The sequence below is a fragment of the Bufo bufo genome, chromosome 5 (assembly GCF_905171765.1).
Source record: "Bufo bufo chromosome 5, aBufBuf1.1, whole genome shotgun sequence".
In the NCBI taxonomy this organism is placed as follows: Eukaryota; Metazoa; Chordata; class Amphibia; order Anura; family Bufonidae; genus Bufo; species Bufo bufo.
Window position 1 is genome coordinate 521,401,555 of NC_053393.1, and position 13,383 is coordinate 521,414,937.

The window sequence follows — 13,383 nt, forward strand, 5'->3', positions numbered from 1 at the left end:
ACTAAGTAGCGCAGCCTCGGGCTTTGGGCCTGTAACTTCAGGCAACGTTATCTTAGCATAAGAATGAAGATATCATCCTCTAGTCCTGTGATGGCTAACCTCCGGCTGTGGTAAAACTACGACTCCCAGCATGCACACTTGCTTGGCTGTTCTCTTAATTCCATAGAAATGAATGGCGCATGCTGGGAGTTGTAGTGTCACCGCGGCTGGAGTGCCGGAGGTTAGCCATCACTGCTCTAGTCGGTCTCCTGTACAGTGACATGAATCGGCAGGAGGGATCCCGGTCACAAGCTGCAGCGGTATCTGAAACCAGAGTCAAAAACGGACCAGGCGACATACACCACAGGGGTCCCCGCGGCCTGCCCGCCAGGGGGGCAAACAAATGGGTAGAGCAGTAACGAATGACATCAACGACCAGTACGGCAGCACACGATTATACCCAAGGAACCCGCTTTTTGTTTTCTATGGCACCAGGGTGGGATCCAATGACTGGCACCCTCACGGGCTGGCATGGCATTGGATTCCACAGGAATCATCTAGGTACACCTGTAACAGCTTATCAACATAACCAGGGGCTGGCATGGCACCTGAAGTCTACGACAAATCATCTAGGTGCTGGCACAATATATCGGCATTATCAGGGCCTGCCACGGTAATCTAAGACTGGCATCTGGATTCCATGGCAATCATCTAGGTAAACCTAAAACATCAAAGGTTGGCACCATCAGGGGCTGTCATGGTGGATCTAGGATTGGCATTTGGAGTCTATGACGATCACCCAGGTAGCCCTATGACATATCTAAGGCTGAAACAGCTTATCAACATAACCAGGAGCTGGCATGGCATAAAGTTGGCATCTGGACTGCACAGAAATCATCAAGGTACACCTACAACATCAAAGCTTGGCACAGTATATCAGTACTGTCAGGGGCTGGCATGGCACATCTAAGATTGGCATTTGGAGTCCATGACAATCACCCAGGTAGACCTATGACATCTAAGGCTGGCACCAAATACTGGCATAAGAGCACAGTGTAAAGAACAGCACCTAGCTTGTAAGGCTATCACCAGTGCACCCATGACAAGAGGCACACTGATTGGTTGGCACAAGGCATGGTGGCACCAGCAGCAGTGCGGGCCTCGTCTACTCCCCCGGAGAGCCCCGCACGTACCCCGCTCCCGGCTCACACTCTCCGCTCCCTCAGCAATCACATCGCGGCTCTACTGACTCAGGTACAGACACCCGGAAGCGGAAGTCAGTGGAGGGAGGGGGCGGGGTCATCTCCATGGTTACACACTGCGCTGTCATTCCTCTGTGTAGCTGTGTGATCCGGGAACTCACCCCACACAGTGTACAACAGAGCCGGGGGAAAGACAGAGGGGCAGGGGCACGACTAGTGCCAGCCAGTGCTTTATAACAGTGCCAGCCTCTGCTTTATAACAGTGCCAGCCAGTGCTTTATATCAGTGCCAGCCAGTGCTTTATAACAGTGCCAGCCTCTGCTTTATAACAGTGCCAGCCTCTGCTTTATAACAGTGCCAGCCTGTGCTTTATAACAGTGCCAGCCAGTGCTTTATAACAGTGCCAGCCAGTGCTTTATAACAGTGCCAGCCTGTGCTTTATAACAGTGCCAGCCTGTGCTTTATAACAGTGCCAGCCTGTGCTTTATAACAGTGCCAGCCAGTGCTTTATAACAGTGCCAGCCAGTGCTTTATAACAGTGCCAGCCTGTGCTTTATAACAGTGCCAGCCTGTGCTTTATAACAGTGCCAGCCTCTGCTTTATAACAGTGCCAGCCTGTGCTTTATATCAGTGCCAGCCTGTGCTTTATAACAGTGCCAGCCTGTGCTTTATATCAGTGCCAGCCAGTGCTTTATAACAGTGCCAGCCTCTGCTTTATAACAGTGCCAGCCAGTGCTTTATAACAGTGCCAGCCAGTGCTTTATAACAGTGCCAGCCAGTGCTTTATAACAGTGCCAGCCAGTGCTTTATATCAGTGCCAGCCTGTGCTTTATATCAGTGCCAGCCTGTGCTTTATATCAGTGCCAGCCTGTGCTTTATAACAGTGCCAGCCTCTGCTTTATAACAGTACCAGTCAGTGCTTTATAACAGTGCCAGCCTGTGCTTTATAACATTGCCAGCCTGTGCTTTATATCAGTGCCAGTCAGTGCTTTATAACAGTGCCAGCCTGTGCTTTATATCAGTGCCAGCCAGTGCTTTACAACAGTGCCAGCCTCTGCTTTATAACAGTGCCAGCCAGTGCTTTATATCAGTGCCAGCCAGTGCTTTATATCAGTGTCAGCCTCTGCTTTATATCAGTGCCAGCCTGTGTTTTATAACAGTGCCAGCCTGTGCTTTATATCAGTGCCAGCCTGTGCTTTATAACATTGCCAGCCTCTGCTTTATATCAGTGCCAGTCAGTGCTTTATAACATTGCCAGCCTCTGCTTTATATCAGTGCCAGCCTCTGCTTTACATCAGTGCCAGCCCGGGTTGCTAACCAGAATTTATTTTTTTCTGGACAACTTAACCCAAAATCACGGACGCCTAACATTTTTTGTGGACATATTGGAAAACCACTAAAACCATTAGAAGTCAATGGGGGACGGATCTGTTTTCTTTTGTGTCCGAGAAAGCAGATCTGGCACCGTTGACTTAAATTACATCCTAGGACGCACTCAAAAACGCTGCATTCAACGTTTTTCTGTCTGGCACGGGGACGCAACTAAACAGAACGGAATGCATTCTGGTGCTCTCTGGTCCGTTCAGTTACGTTCTGTCCCTATTGACAATGAATGGGGACAAAACGGAAGCGTTTTCCTCCGGTGTTGAGATCCTATAACGGATCTCAATAGCGGAAAGGAAAAAAACTGATGTGAAAGTAGCCTGATGATAATTAGCACCAGAATGTTCTAGTCAGGTACCGCCAACCTGAAAGAAATCACAGACACTTCAATTTTTTTCACGGACGCAGGAGTTACCTATTTTAATGGACTGTCCACACATTTCTGCCAGTCTGTGCCACAAGGACTGTGGAAGAATGCCAGCCACAGTGACTAATAACGCCAAATTGAGCTTTCACACAGCACTTCTGACAGGGGAATTTGGTGCTATAAAGCCGCCAGGTGGCAGCGCGGAAACAGCCTCCCATTGTTTACGGCCCTCACAAAGGACATGTGCTCTCTCAGCGCAGTTACAGAAAAAAAAACATGCCCGCTCGCATGTCACGCCTGCGTGGCGATTTTGGCTACAACAGCTGTCGCGTGACCAAAGATCGCAGTGTAGTGGGGCTGCCCTGGGAATCAATGGGGTCCCAGTGGGGCTCGCACGTTGGCTGTGATAGCGACACCCGAATTGCAAAAAAATCACTGCTGCGTATCGCGGTTGCAGCAAACGTGAATTGCGCTGTGACTCCATTCATTCCTGTGGCTGCCCCGCTACCTTGTGACCTTTGGTTGTGCGTCAGCTGTCGAGGCCAAAATCACCCTGTAGATGTACCTTTAACTGATAGGTGCAGGTCCCACCTCTTTGACCTGCTGCTATCTCAAGAACGGGCCCCGCCGTGAATGGAGAGCGAGCAGCGCGTGCACGGCATCATCTCCATTCACTGCTATTTTCTGAAGCCCCATGTGGAGGGACGGCCGTATATGTCAGGGGCCCCGTTCTTGAGATAGGTACCCCACCTTAACAATGTGACATAAATGTCCATGGAATACCCCTTTAATGATATAATAACATAATAGAAGGATCAGCAACCTTCGGCACTCCCAGCCGAAGGTTGCTGAAACTACAACTCCCAGCATGCACACTTGTTTGGCTATTCTTGTTACCCCCATAGAAATGAAATGAGGATTCTGTGAGTTGTAGTTTCAGAACAACTGGAGCGCGGGAGGATCCCTGATATAAAAGAAAGGTCCGAATTTTTATCTCTAACAACTTGTTTCTTCTGTGTTATTTATGGGCTTATTTTGCTTTTATAGCCTCAAGGTACAATGGTAGTTTGTGATCAAATTAAAATTGTAGCATCCAAAAGGGAGGGAAAGATGGAAGGATACAAGGGAGGAAGGATGCAAGGAAGGAAGGGAAGATACTAGGAAGGAGACAGAGAAGGAAGCAAGGGAGAGAGAGAACAAAGGAACAAAGGAAGGAAAGGATAGAAGGGAGGAAGAGATGGAAGGATACAGGGAAGGAAAGGAGATAGAGAGAAGGAAAAAAGGTAGAGAGAGAAGGAAGGAAGAGAAAGAAGGAAGGAAGGAAGGATACAAGGAAGGGAGGAATTATGGATACAAAGAAGGGAGGAAGGAAGGATACAAGGAAGGAAGGATACAAGGAAAGGAGGAAGGAAGGATACAAGGAAGGAAGAGAGAGAGAAGGAAGAAAGGGAGAGAGAACAGGAAGGAAGAGAAAGAAGGAAAGAATACAAGGGAGGAAGGAAGGATACCAGGAAGGAAGGATACAAGGAAGGGAGGGAGGAAGCAAGGGGGAGAGAGAGAGAGAGAAAAGGGAAGCAAGGGAGAGAGAGAGAACAAAGGAAGAGAAAGAAGGAAGGAAGGAAAGGATAGAAGGGAGGGAAAGATGGAAGGATACAGGAAGGGAGAGAAAGAGAGAAAAGGAAGAAAAAGAGAGAAGGAAGGGAGGGGGAGATGGAAGAATAGAAAGGAGGAAGGATGATACAAGGAAGGAAGGGAAGATACTAGGAAGGAGACAGTGAGAAGGAAGCAAGGGGGACAGAGAGAGAACAAAGAAAGGGAAAGACGGAAGGAAGGATAGAAGGGAGGGAAAGATGGAAGGATACAAGGAAGGGAGAGAGAGAGAAAATGAAGAAAGGGGGGGAGAGAGAGAGAGAGAGAGAACGAAGGAAGAGAAAGAAGGAGAGAAGGAAAGGATAGAAGGGAGGAAGAAAGGATACAAGGAAGAAAGGGAGGGGAAGATGGAAGGATAGAAAGGAGGAAGGATACAAGGAAGGGAGCATACAAGGAAGGAGACAGAGAGAAGGAAGCAAGGGGAAGAGAGAGAACAAAGGAAGAGAAAGAAGGAAGGAAAGGATAGAAGGGAGGGAAAGATGGAAGGATACAAGGAAGGGAGAGAGAGGGAAGAAATGGAGAGAAGGAAGGAAACCATAGAAGGGAGAAAGGAAGGATACAAGGAAGGGAGGAAGGAAGGGTACAAGTAAGGAAGGATACAAGGAAGGGAGGAAGGAAGGAAGGATACAAGGAAGGAAGGAAGGAAGGGTACAAGGAAGGAAGGAAGGGTACAAGGAAGGGAGGAAGGAAGGATACAAGGAAGGAAGGAAGGAAGGATACAAGGAAGGAAGGAAGGAAGGAAGGGTACAAGGAAGCAAGGGAGAGAGAGAGAGAAAAGGAAGATAGGGAGAGCGAGAGAAGAAAGGATAGAAGGGAGGAGGAGGAGAAGGAAGGGAGAAAAGGGAGGAAGAAAGGAAGAAAAGGGAGGGAGGAAGGGAGAGAGAAAGAAAGAAAGAACGAGAGAGAAGAAATAGTGCAGATACCACTGATAGTACCTGTATTACAGTTCTAGTGCAATAACCTGAGGATCATTCATTATAAATTATAATAATCAGCCTCTGCCACATGCAGTAAGATGTACAGATCAGATCTAGGACGGATCCTCTCAGTAGTGGTCGGACCATCACAGATCAAGTGCAGAAACCATCTGAACACAGCACAGGAGAAGCCACACACAGACCAGACTGCAGGACGCTCAGCTTTGCATTTGGAGGAGGTTTGTCCCTCCGCAGGCGCCGTCGCAGCTGACAGCCACGCTGATCGTGCACATGTTGATGCAGGAAGAGAGCTGAGATCGGGCTGCTGTGTAACTGGAGCTTCTCTACCTGGGGAATAAAGGGGTCACCAGCAGCTATGGGGGGACAGGCTAAGAGGAAGAGCAACAAGAGGAGGCAGAGAGGAAGGACTGCAGGTGAGGAGTAGTCTGCAGCATACACACAGGTAGTGGAAGTATGGCAGTGTCCTACAAGTCCAGTATATGGGGGCAGCCCATGATCCTCCCAGGAGATCAGCAGTGCCCCAGGTGACCAATACTGGCTGTCCCAGCATGCACATTTATGGGGCAGACCGCTATCTTGTATGTAGGGACAGCGTAAGATTTGATTCTGGTTTTGACATATCTGTGGTGTATGTATCGTGTCATGCTTCCACTGATGGGACCCCCACTGACCCCGCAGCACTGGTTTAGTACAGTTTCTCCCTGACAATGACTGGCTATGGTGGAACTACGACTCCCAGCATGCACGTTTGCTGGCCTGCTTTAACATAGAAGTCAATGGAGTGTGCTGGGAGTTGTATTTTGGCAACAGCTGGTGTGGCGGAGGAGGCAGCACCGCTCCATTCAATATAAACCGCGTGTATTTTCAATGCATGGGATTTCTGATTTGGAGCGTCCAGGTGCGTGTGCGACCAGCTGCTCTGTTCATTTCAGGGGGGCTGCAGGGGTTATGGGGCCCCCGTTCTTGTGATCAGTAGGGACCCCCACCAATCTAATAGTCCCACAGGAAAGGGAATAATTATATTTAACTGGAATACCCCTTTAATGATGGTAGTGCATCTGACACTGGAGGGACATGCATTAAGACTGGTGTGTTAAACTCCTGTCTTGGGGGGCATTCACACCGCCGTATCCACTTTGCAATCCGCAAATCACTGATCCACAAAATATGGATGCAGTCTGCGTGCATCGTGCACTTTTCGCGTGCCCCATTGATAAAAGGGACAAGAATAGTACATCCGTGTGCTGTCCTCATTTTTTTGTGGATCCATAGAAATAAATGGGGCCGCGTGCGATATGCAAAAAATGCAGATTGGACAAGGACTGAAAATACGGATGTCAGTGTACCCCTCCCCCCGCAGTGAGTTCCAGTTGAATGGGCGCGTTACATCCTATATCGAGAACGGAGCGGACCAAAGTGGTGGGCGGAGGACTCTGGTCCGGCCACCACCAAACGCTCTCCCCATAGAGGCAAACCGGAACGCACCGCGCTTGCGCGGCCACCGCTCCCATTCACTTCTATGCGCCCGATGGAAATAGCCGAGCCAGCGCTCGGCTATTTTTGGCGGCCCTGTAGAAATAAATGGACGGCGGCAGCGCATGTGCAGTGTGCTCTCAACCAGTTTCAAGGCTCCGTTTAGAAGATAAGTGCGGGTCCCAGCGGTGGTCCCCGCACCTATCAGACAATGGGGGCATATCCGAGCGATATGCCAACATTGTCTCAGATGAGACAACCCCTTTAAAGTTGCCATTCCTTAATCCTTCCCCACTTTTCAGTTAGACGGTAGCTTAAAGGGGTTGTCTAGGGTTAGAAAAACATGGTTGCTTTCTTCCAAAACAGCACCGCCCCTGCCCATGGGTTGTGTCTGGTACTGCAGCCCTCATCCATTGGAGTTAAAGCAGCCATGTTTTTCTAATCCTGGAGAACCCCTTCAATTTTTTCATACCTGTAGCAGAGACTCCATTGTGGCTCCTTGTTTACCAGAAAAGCAGAAGAGATCCGGGAAACAGCAGCTGTGAGGTTAATGCTAGAATATTGGGGGTCTTAGAGGGGCGCAGCTCCAGGCAAAAGCTGAATGTTATGAATTTGTTCTGTGTATAATAGATATATACAGTGTACACAATGTCAGCAGGATCAGCTCCATTAAGCCAGTCCTGATGCCTGGTAGGGTTGATCCTATGGATTAAAATGATGCCTGTCTTGTGAAAATCGGTTGTGGCTTTCCTGAGAAAAAATGACTTTTTTACTCCTTCCTTATGCAAATGAGGCCTTCAGTGCACCGAGGGGCGGGGCCTTGCCTGTCAGTGCACCGAGGGGCGGGGCCTTGCCTGTCAGTGCACCGAGGGGCGGGGCCTTGCCTGTCAGTGCACCGAGGGGCGGGGCCTTGCCTGTCAGTGCACCGAGGGGCGGGGCCTTGCCTGTCAGTGCACCGAGGGGCGGGGCCTTGCCTGTCAGTGCACCGAGGGGCGGGGCCTTGCCTGTCAGCGCACCGAGGGGCGGGGCCTTGCCTGTCAGCGCACCGAGGGGCGGGGCCTTGCCTGTCAGCGCACCGAGGGGCGGGGCCTTGCCTGTCAGTGCACCTGTGCTCCTCAGTGTTGACCCCGCCATTCAGTGCATCTAAGCCCTCATTTGCGTAAAGAGTAAAAGTCTTTTTTTTTTTCCTCAGGAACTCCACAACTGATTTTCACAAGACAGGTAGGGTTGATCCTGCTGGTTAAAATTATATCAGTCAGTATTGCTGGCTTAAAGGGATTGATCCTGCCGACAGGGTCTTTTTACGGTTTTATTTTTATTTTTTCTAATTTGTCTTGCTCCTTTTTACAGTTGACGTCACTGGTTTGTCTGCGCAAGACCGGATGAAAATTAGGATGCAGAACAAAGCCAAGAAGAAAACTGCCGAAAAATACTCCGTTCATCAACTATTAGAAAAGGTGACGATACAAGAACCTACTAATAGTAAAGAGATGGAAAATGCCGTCAATCTCGCTCCTTGTCTGCCGTGAGGCGGGCGCTAAACTGTGGCTTTCCATTATCAGCCATGTCAAACCCACTGTAGAAAAAGAGAACTGGTTACAAAGACGTTGCCTCTGTTTTATTTCCGGATTCGGAAGATGCAGCTTAGTTGTTACATGATGAGACGTTACACTGGGGGAAATGTATCCAAACTGGTGTAAAGTAGAACTGGCTTAGTTGCCCATAGCAACCAATCAGATTCCACCTTTTATTTTTCAAAGGAGCTGTGAAAAATTAAAGGTGGTGTTTGATTGGTTGCTATGGGCAACTTAGCCGGTTCTACTTTACACCAGTTTTAATCTCTTCCCCAAAGTGTATAAGAACTAAGGGGAAGAATGATTAAAACTGGTGTAAAGCTAAACTGACTTACCGTATTTTTTGCCTATAAGACGCACCTAGGGTTTTAGAGGGGGACAATAAGAAAAAAATATTTTTCATGACACCTCAGGTCAATTCACCAATCAGACCCCCAATGTTAATTAGACCCCAATAAGACCTCATCTCAGACCCCAATGTAAATGACCACCAATCTTCAGCCCCTAGTAGCCTCTCTTCAGCCCCCAGTAGCCTCTCTTCAGCCCCCAGTAGCCTCTCTTCAGCCCCCAGTAGCCTCTCTTCAGCCCCCAGTAGCCTCTCTTCAGCCCCCAGTAGCCTCTCTTCAGCCCCCAGTAGCCTCTCTTCAGCCCCCATCAGCCTCTCTTCAGCCCCCAGTAGCCTCTCTTCAGCCCCCATCAGCCTCTCTTCAGCCCCCATCAGCCTCTCTTCAGCCCCCAGTAGCCTCTCTTCAGCCCCCAGTAGCCTCTCTTCAGCCCCCAGTAGCCTCTCTTCAGCCCCCAGTAGCCTCTCTTCAGCCCCCAGTAGCCTCTCTTCAGCCCCCATCAGCCTCATATGAAATAAAATAAAATAAACTCGCCTTTCCTGCTCTGGACGCCGCCGCTCCTCACCTCCCGCGCTCGGTTTTCCTCACGGTAGTTGCCCATAGCAACCAATGAGATTCCATCTTTCATTTTTCAGAGCTGCTTTGGAAAATGAAAGGATCGGTCTGATTAGTTGCTATGGGCAACTAACTTTTCCATTACAGAGTTTTGATAACTCTTCCCTAAAGACTATAAGAACTCAGGGGAAGATTTATCAAAACTGGTGTAAAGGAAAACTAGCTTAGTTGCCCATAGCAACCAATCAGATTGATCCTTTCATTTTTAAAAGGAGCTCTGGAAAATGAAAGGTGGAATCTGATTGGTTGCTATTAGCTTTACACCAGTTTTGATTAATCTTATGCACTTTGGGGAAGAGTTATCAAAACTAGGGTAAAGGAAAACTGACTTAGTTGCCCACAGCAACCAATCAGATTGATCCTTTCATTTTTCAGAGCGCCCTTAGGAAAATGAAAGAAGGAATCTGATTGGTTGCCTTTGACCACTAAGCTAGTTTTCCTTTACACCAGTCTTAATAAATCTCTGCCTTTGTGTTTCCGTCCTTCAGGGGTTTCAAGATCTCTGCTTGTAGACATTGAATGGGAACCTTACACACTCGGGTCATTGGTTTCCCATTGGTGCTTGCCAGTATAAACTGTGACCGGTTCCTGTTGGTGCTGGGCGTCTCCTCCATTTTCTTTGCAGGCAAGACAGAAAATCTAAGGCTGGTCGGTTCTTAAAGGGATTCTCCAGGAATTAAGAAAATGAAAATACTTAAATATTACTTCATTATAGATATATTACCAAATACCTTTCGTTAGTTATAATGGCTAATTTTGTCCGGGGAGCAATCATTAGGAAAAAAAAAATGGCCGCCGTCCTACTAGTCCACACAAAACCTGTCCTAATTACACAGGAGGACAAGTTAAAGAGCTGCGCCATCTTCCTCTCTTACTTGTCAGGGATTATGATCCTGAATACAGTTTAAGATGATCTTCAGATGATTCTCTGTAGGAATGGAGTCCATGTGGATACATGAAGTACAGAGAGGAGGTGGGGGTGTAGATAATGAGCAGCAGCACTCATATGCAGTCTCCATTACCACAGTCTGTCCTGTCCGTCCTCTCTGTACTTCATGTCTCCTCATGAACTCCATTCCTACAGAGATTCCACTGAAGATCTTATCATCTGTATTCAGGGTCATAATCCCTTAGAAGTACATAGACCAGAGAGGAGGATGAGGCAGCTCTTTACCTCAGTGTTGTGAAGTAACTTGTCCTGCTGTGTGATTAGGACAGGTTTTGTGTGTACTGATAGGACGGCGGCCATTTTATTTCTCCTAATGATTGCTCCCCAGACAAAATAAACCATTAGAACTAATGAAAGTAATATTTAAGTATTTTCATTTTCTTAATTCCCCGAGAATCCCTTTAATTTGATGGGAACAGAAGATAGCTCCATTTTTGCAACAGCTCCCGTGCAGATGAATGTGTCTCCATGGTTACAGACAGCTGACAAGTATTTCTCACCTAATAAATATGCATTGGCAAGATGCAGGGGCGGGTGAAGGGGGTTATGACCTCAGGGTTTATTGGTAGTCACTGTGGTCTGGTCACCATGGAGACACACAGCTGTGCGTGGGAGCTGTAGACCTAAACCAGTAGGAGATTTTTAAGCCAGGCTGTGTGTTTTGTAGTGGCCGTATCATCATCTTATCGCTTCTTTACTCTCTTTTATTTCAGACTGCAGAGTATTTGGACAATTTAAATTTTGAGATGGCCCAGATCTTCTGCCAGAGAGCCCTGGATCTGGAGCCAGAAAACCTTGAGATCCTGGATATGATGGGAAATATCTGTATGGAGCTGGGAAATGCAGTGAAGGCAAAGCAAATATCCTTTGAAAATGTATAAGGGCACTTTTACACTTGCGTTGTTTGATTCCGGCAGGCAGTTCCGTTGCCTGATCAGGCAAACTGTATGCAAACGCATGTCATTTTTTCTGACTGATCAGGCATTTTTCAGACTGATCAGGATCCTGATCGGTCAGAAAAATGCATTGCAATACCGGATCCGTTTTTCCGGTGTCATCAGGCAAAACGGATCTGGTATTTTATATATTTTTTTCTCATTTTTAAAGGTATGCGCATGCGCAAACCAGAAGGGCGGATCCGGCAATCCGGTATTTTGAATGCACTAATACATTCCTATGGAAAAAATTCTGGGTCCGGCATTCAGGCAAGTCTTCAGTTTTTTTCGCCGGAGATAAAACCGTAGCATGCTACGTTTTTCTCTTTTGCCTGATCAGTCAAAATGACTGAACTGAAGACATCCTGATGCATCCTGAACGGATTACTCTCCATTCAGAATGCATGGGGATATGCCTGATCAGTTCTATTACGGTATAGAGCCCCTGTGACGGAACTCTATGCCGGAAAAGAAAAACGCTATTGTGAAAGTACCCTAAGTAGTGACTGCTGTGAATGATGGAAATTCTGGATGCTTATTTTAATTGTCTCTTTTCCATTATACAGTTTTATATAGGGGACTTATAGCTTTTAGTCTCAAGGGACGGGGCTAAAAGCTGTGGTGTGGGCGTGTGTTAGCGTTATTTAATTTAAAGGGAACCTGTCATGTGGATATTTGATTATAATCTAACTAATTATATACAATCATTAACTACTAAAAAGTACCTTAGATGTATTCACTTACTGGTGTGACAGATGGTTACCTCATAATATACACACAAAGATGCCTCATGCTAATGAGCTGATTTGAGTCCAGCGTGATGTCATTGAGTCCAGCGTATATTTAATTCAGAGCTATAGCCACTCCCCTGCCCACCTGCTGCTGGTTCATATGGAAAATAACTGTCAATCAGCAGCAGGTGGGCGGGGAGAGTCAGGAGCTCATGAATATTCAGGTCTCATCATTATCAGCTGGAGCTTTTCAATACAAGATGTTGGCAGATTGACTGGGTCAATTAAAGAAAGTGACCCAGAATTGTGCTAAGCGAATCAGTCACTTATTTATGTTGCCCTTAGTTAGGACACCAAAAACTGGTGACAGGTTCCCTTTAAAGAGAACGGAGCGGTCCAAAGTGGTGGGCGGAGGACTCTGGTCCGGCCACCACCAAAGGCTTTCCCCATAGAGGCAAATTGGAACGCACCGCGCTTTGGGCGGCCACCGCTCCCATTCACTTCTATGCGCCCGATGGAAATAGCCGAGCCAGCGCTCGGCTATTTTTGGCGGCCCCGTAGAAATAAATGGACGGCGGCAGCGCATGTGCAGTGTGCCCTCAACCAGTTTCAAGGCTCCGTTTAGAAGATAAGTGCGGGTCCCAGCGGTGGTCCCCGCACCTATCAGACAATGGGGGCATATCCTAGCGATATGCCAACATTGTCTCAGATGAGACAACCCCTTTAAAGTTGCCATTCCTTAATCCTTCCCCACTTTTCAGTTAGACGGTAGCTTAAAGGGGTTGTCTAGGGTTAGAAAAACATGGTTACTTTCTTCCAAAACAGCACCGCCCCTGCCCATGGGTTGTGTCTGGTACTGCAGCCCTCATCCATTGGAGTTAAAGCAGCCATGTTTTTCTAATCCTGGAGAACCCCTTTATCATACCTGTAGCAGAGACTCCATTGTGGCTCCTTGTTTACCAGAAAAGCAGCAGAGATCCGGGAAACAGCAGCTGTGAGGTTAATGCTAGAATATTGGGGGTCTTAGAGGGGCGCAGCTCCAGGCAAAAGCTGAATGTTATGAATTTGTTCTGTGTATAATAGATATATACAGTGTACACAATGTCAGCAGGATCAGCTCCATTAAGCCAGTCCTGATGCCTGGTAGGGTTGATCCTACGGATTAAAATGCATCTACACCCCTCAGCAGTGCCTTGTAGCAGTCCGCAGCCTGTTAATAATCATATATTTCATCCTGTTGTCC

The 13,383-nt window shown here is 47.7% G+C and overlaps 2 protein-coding genes across 2 annotated transcripts in view; one reads left to right on the forward strand and one right to left on the reverse strand.

The window, feature by feature from the left end:
* Window positions 1-1,249, reverse strand: part of MINDY3 (MINDY lysine 48 deubiquitinase 3) — a 154,560-nt gene extending 153,311 nt beyond the window's left edge. Inside the window, exon 1 of the mRNA XM_040434557.1 lies at window positions 1,173-1,249. The gene's annotated coding sequence lies outside the window, so the exon portion shown is untranslated. The remainder of the gene's footprint in view (window positions 1-1,172) is intronic.
* Window positions 1,250-5,768: 4,519 nt separating this feature from the next.
* The window catches only part of LOC121002910 (probable assembly chaperone of rpl4), a 408,505-nt gene continuing 400,890 nt past the window's right edge, over window positions 5,769-13,383 (forward strand). Inside the window, exons 1-3 of the mRNA XM_040434561.1 lie at window positions 5,769-5,932; window positions 8,343-8,449; window positions 11,188-11,334. Of these exons, the coding sequence (XP_040290495.1) occupies window positions 5,875-5,932; window positions 8,343-8,449; window positions 11,188-11,334 (312 nt within the window). The 5' untranslated portion in view covers window positions 5,769-5,874. The remainder of the gene's footprint in view (window positions 5,933-8,342; window positions 8,450-11,187; window positions 11,335-13,383) is intronic.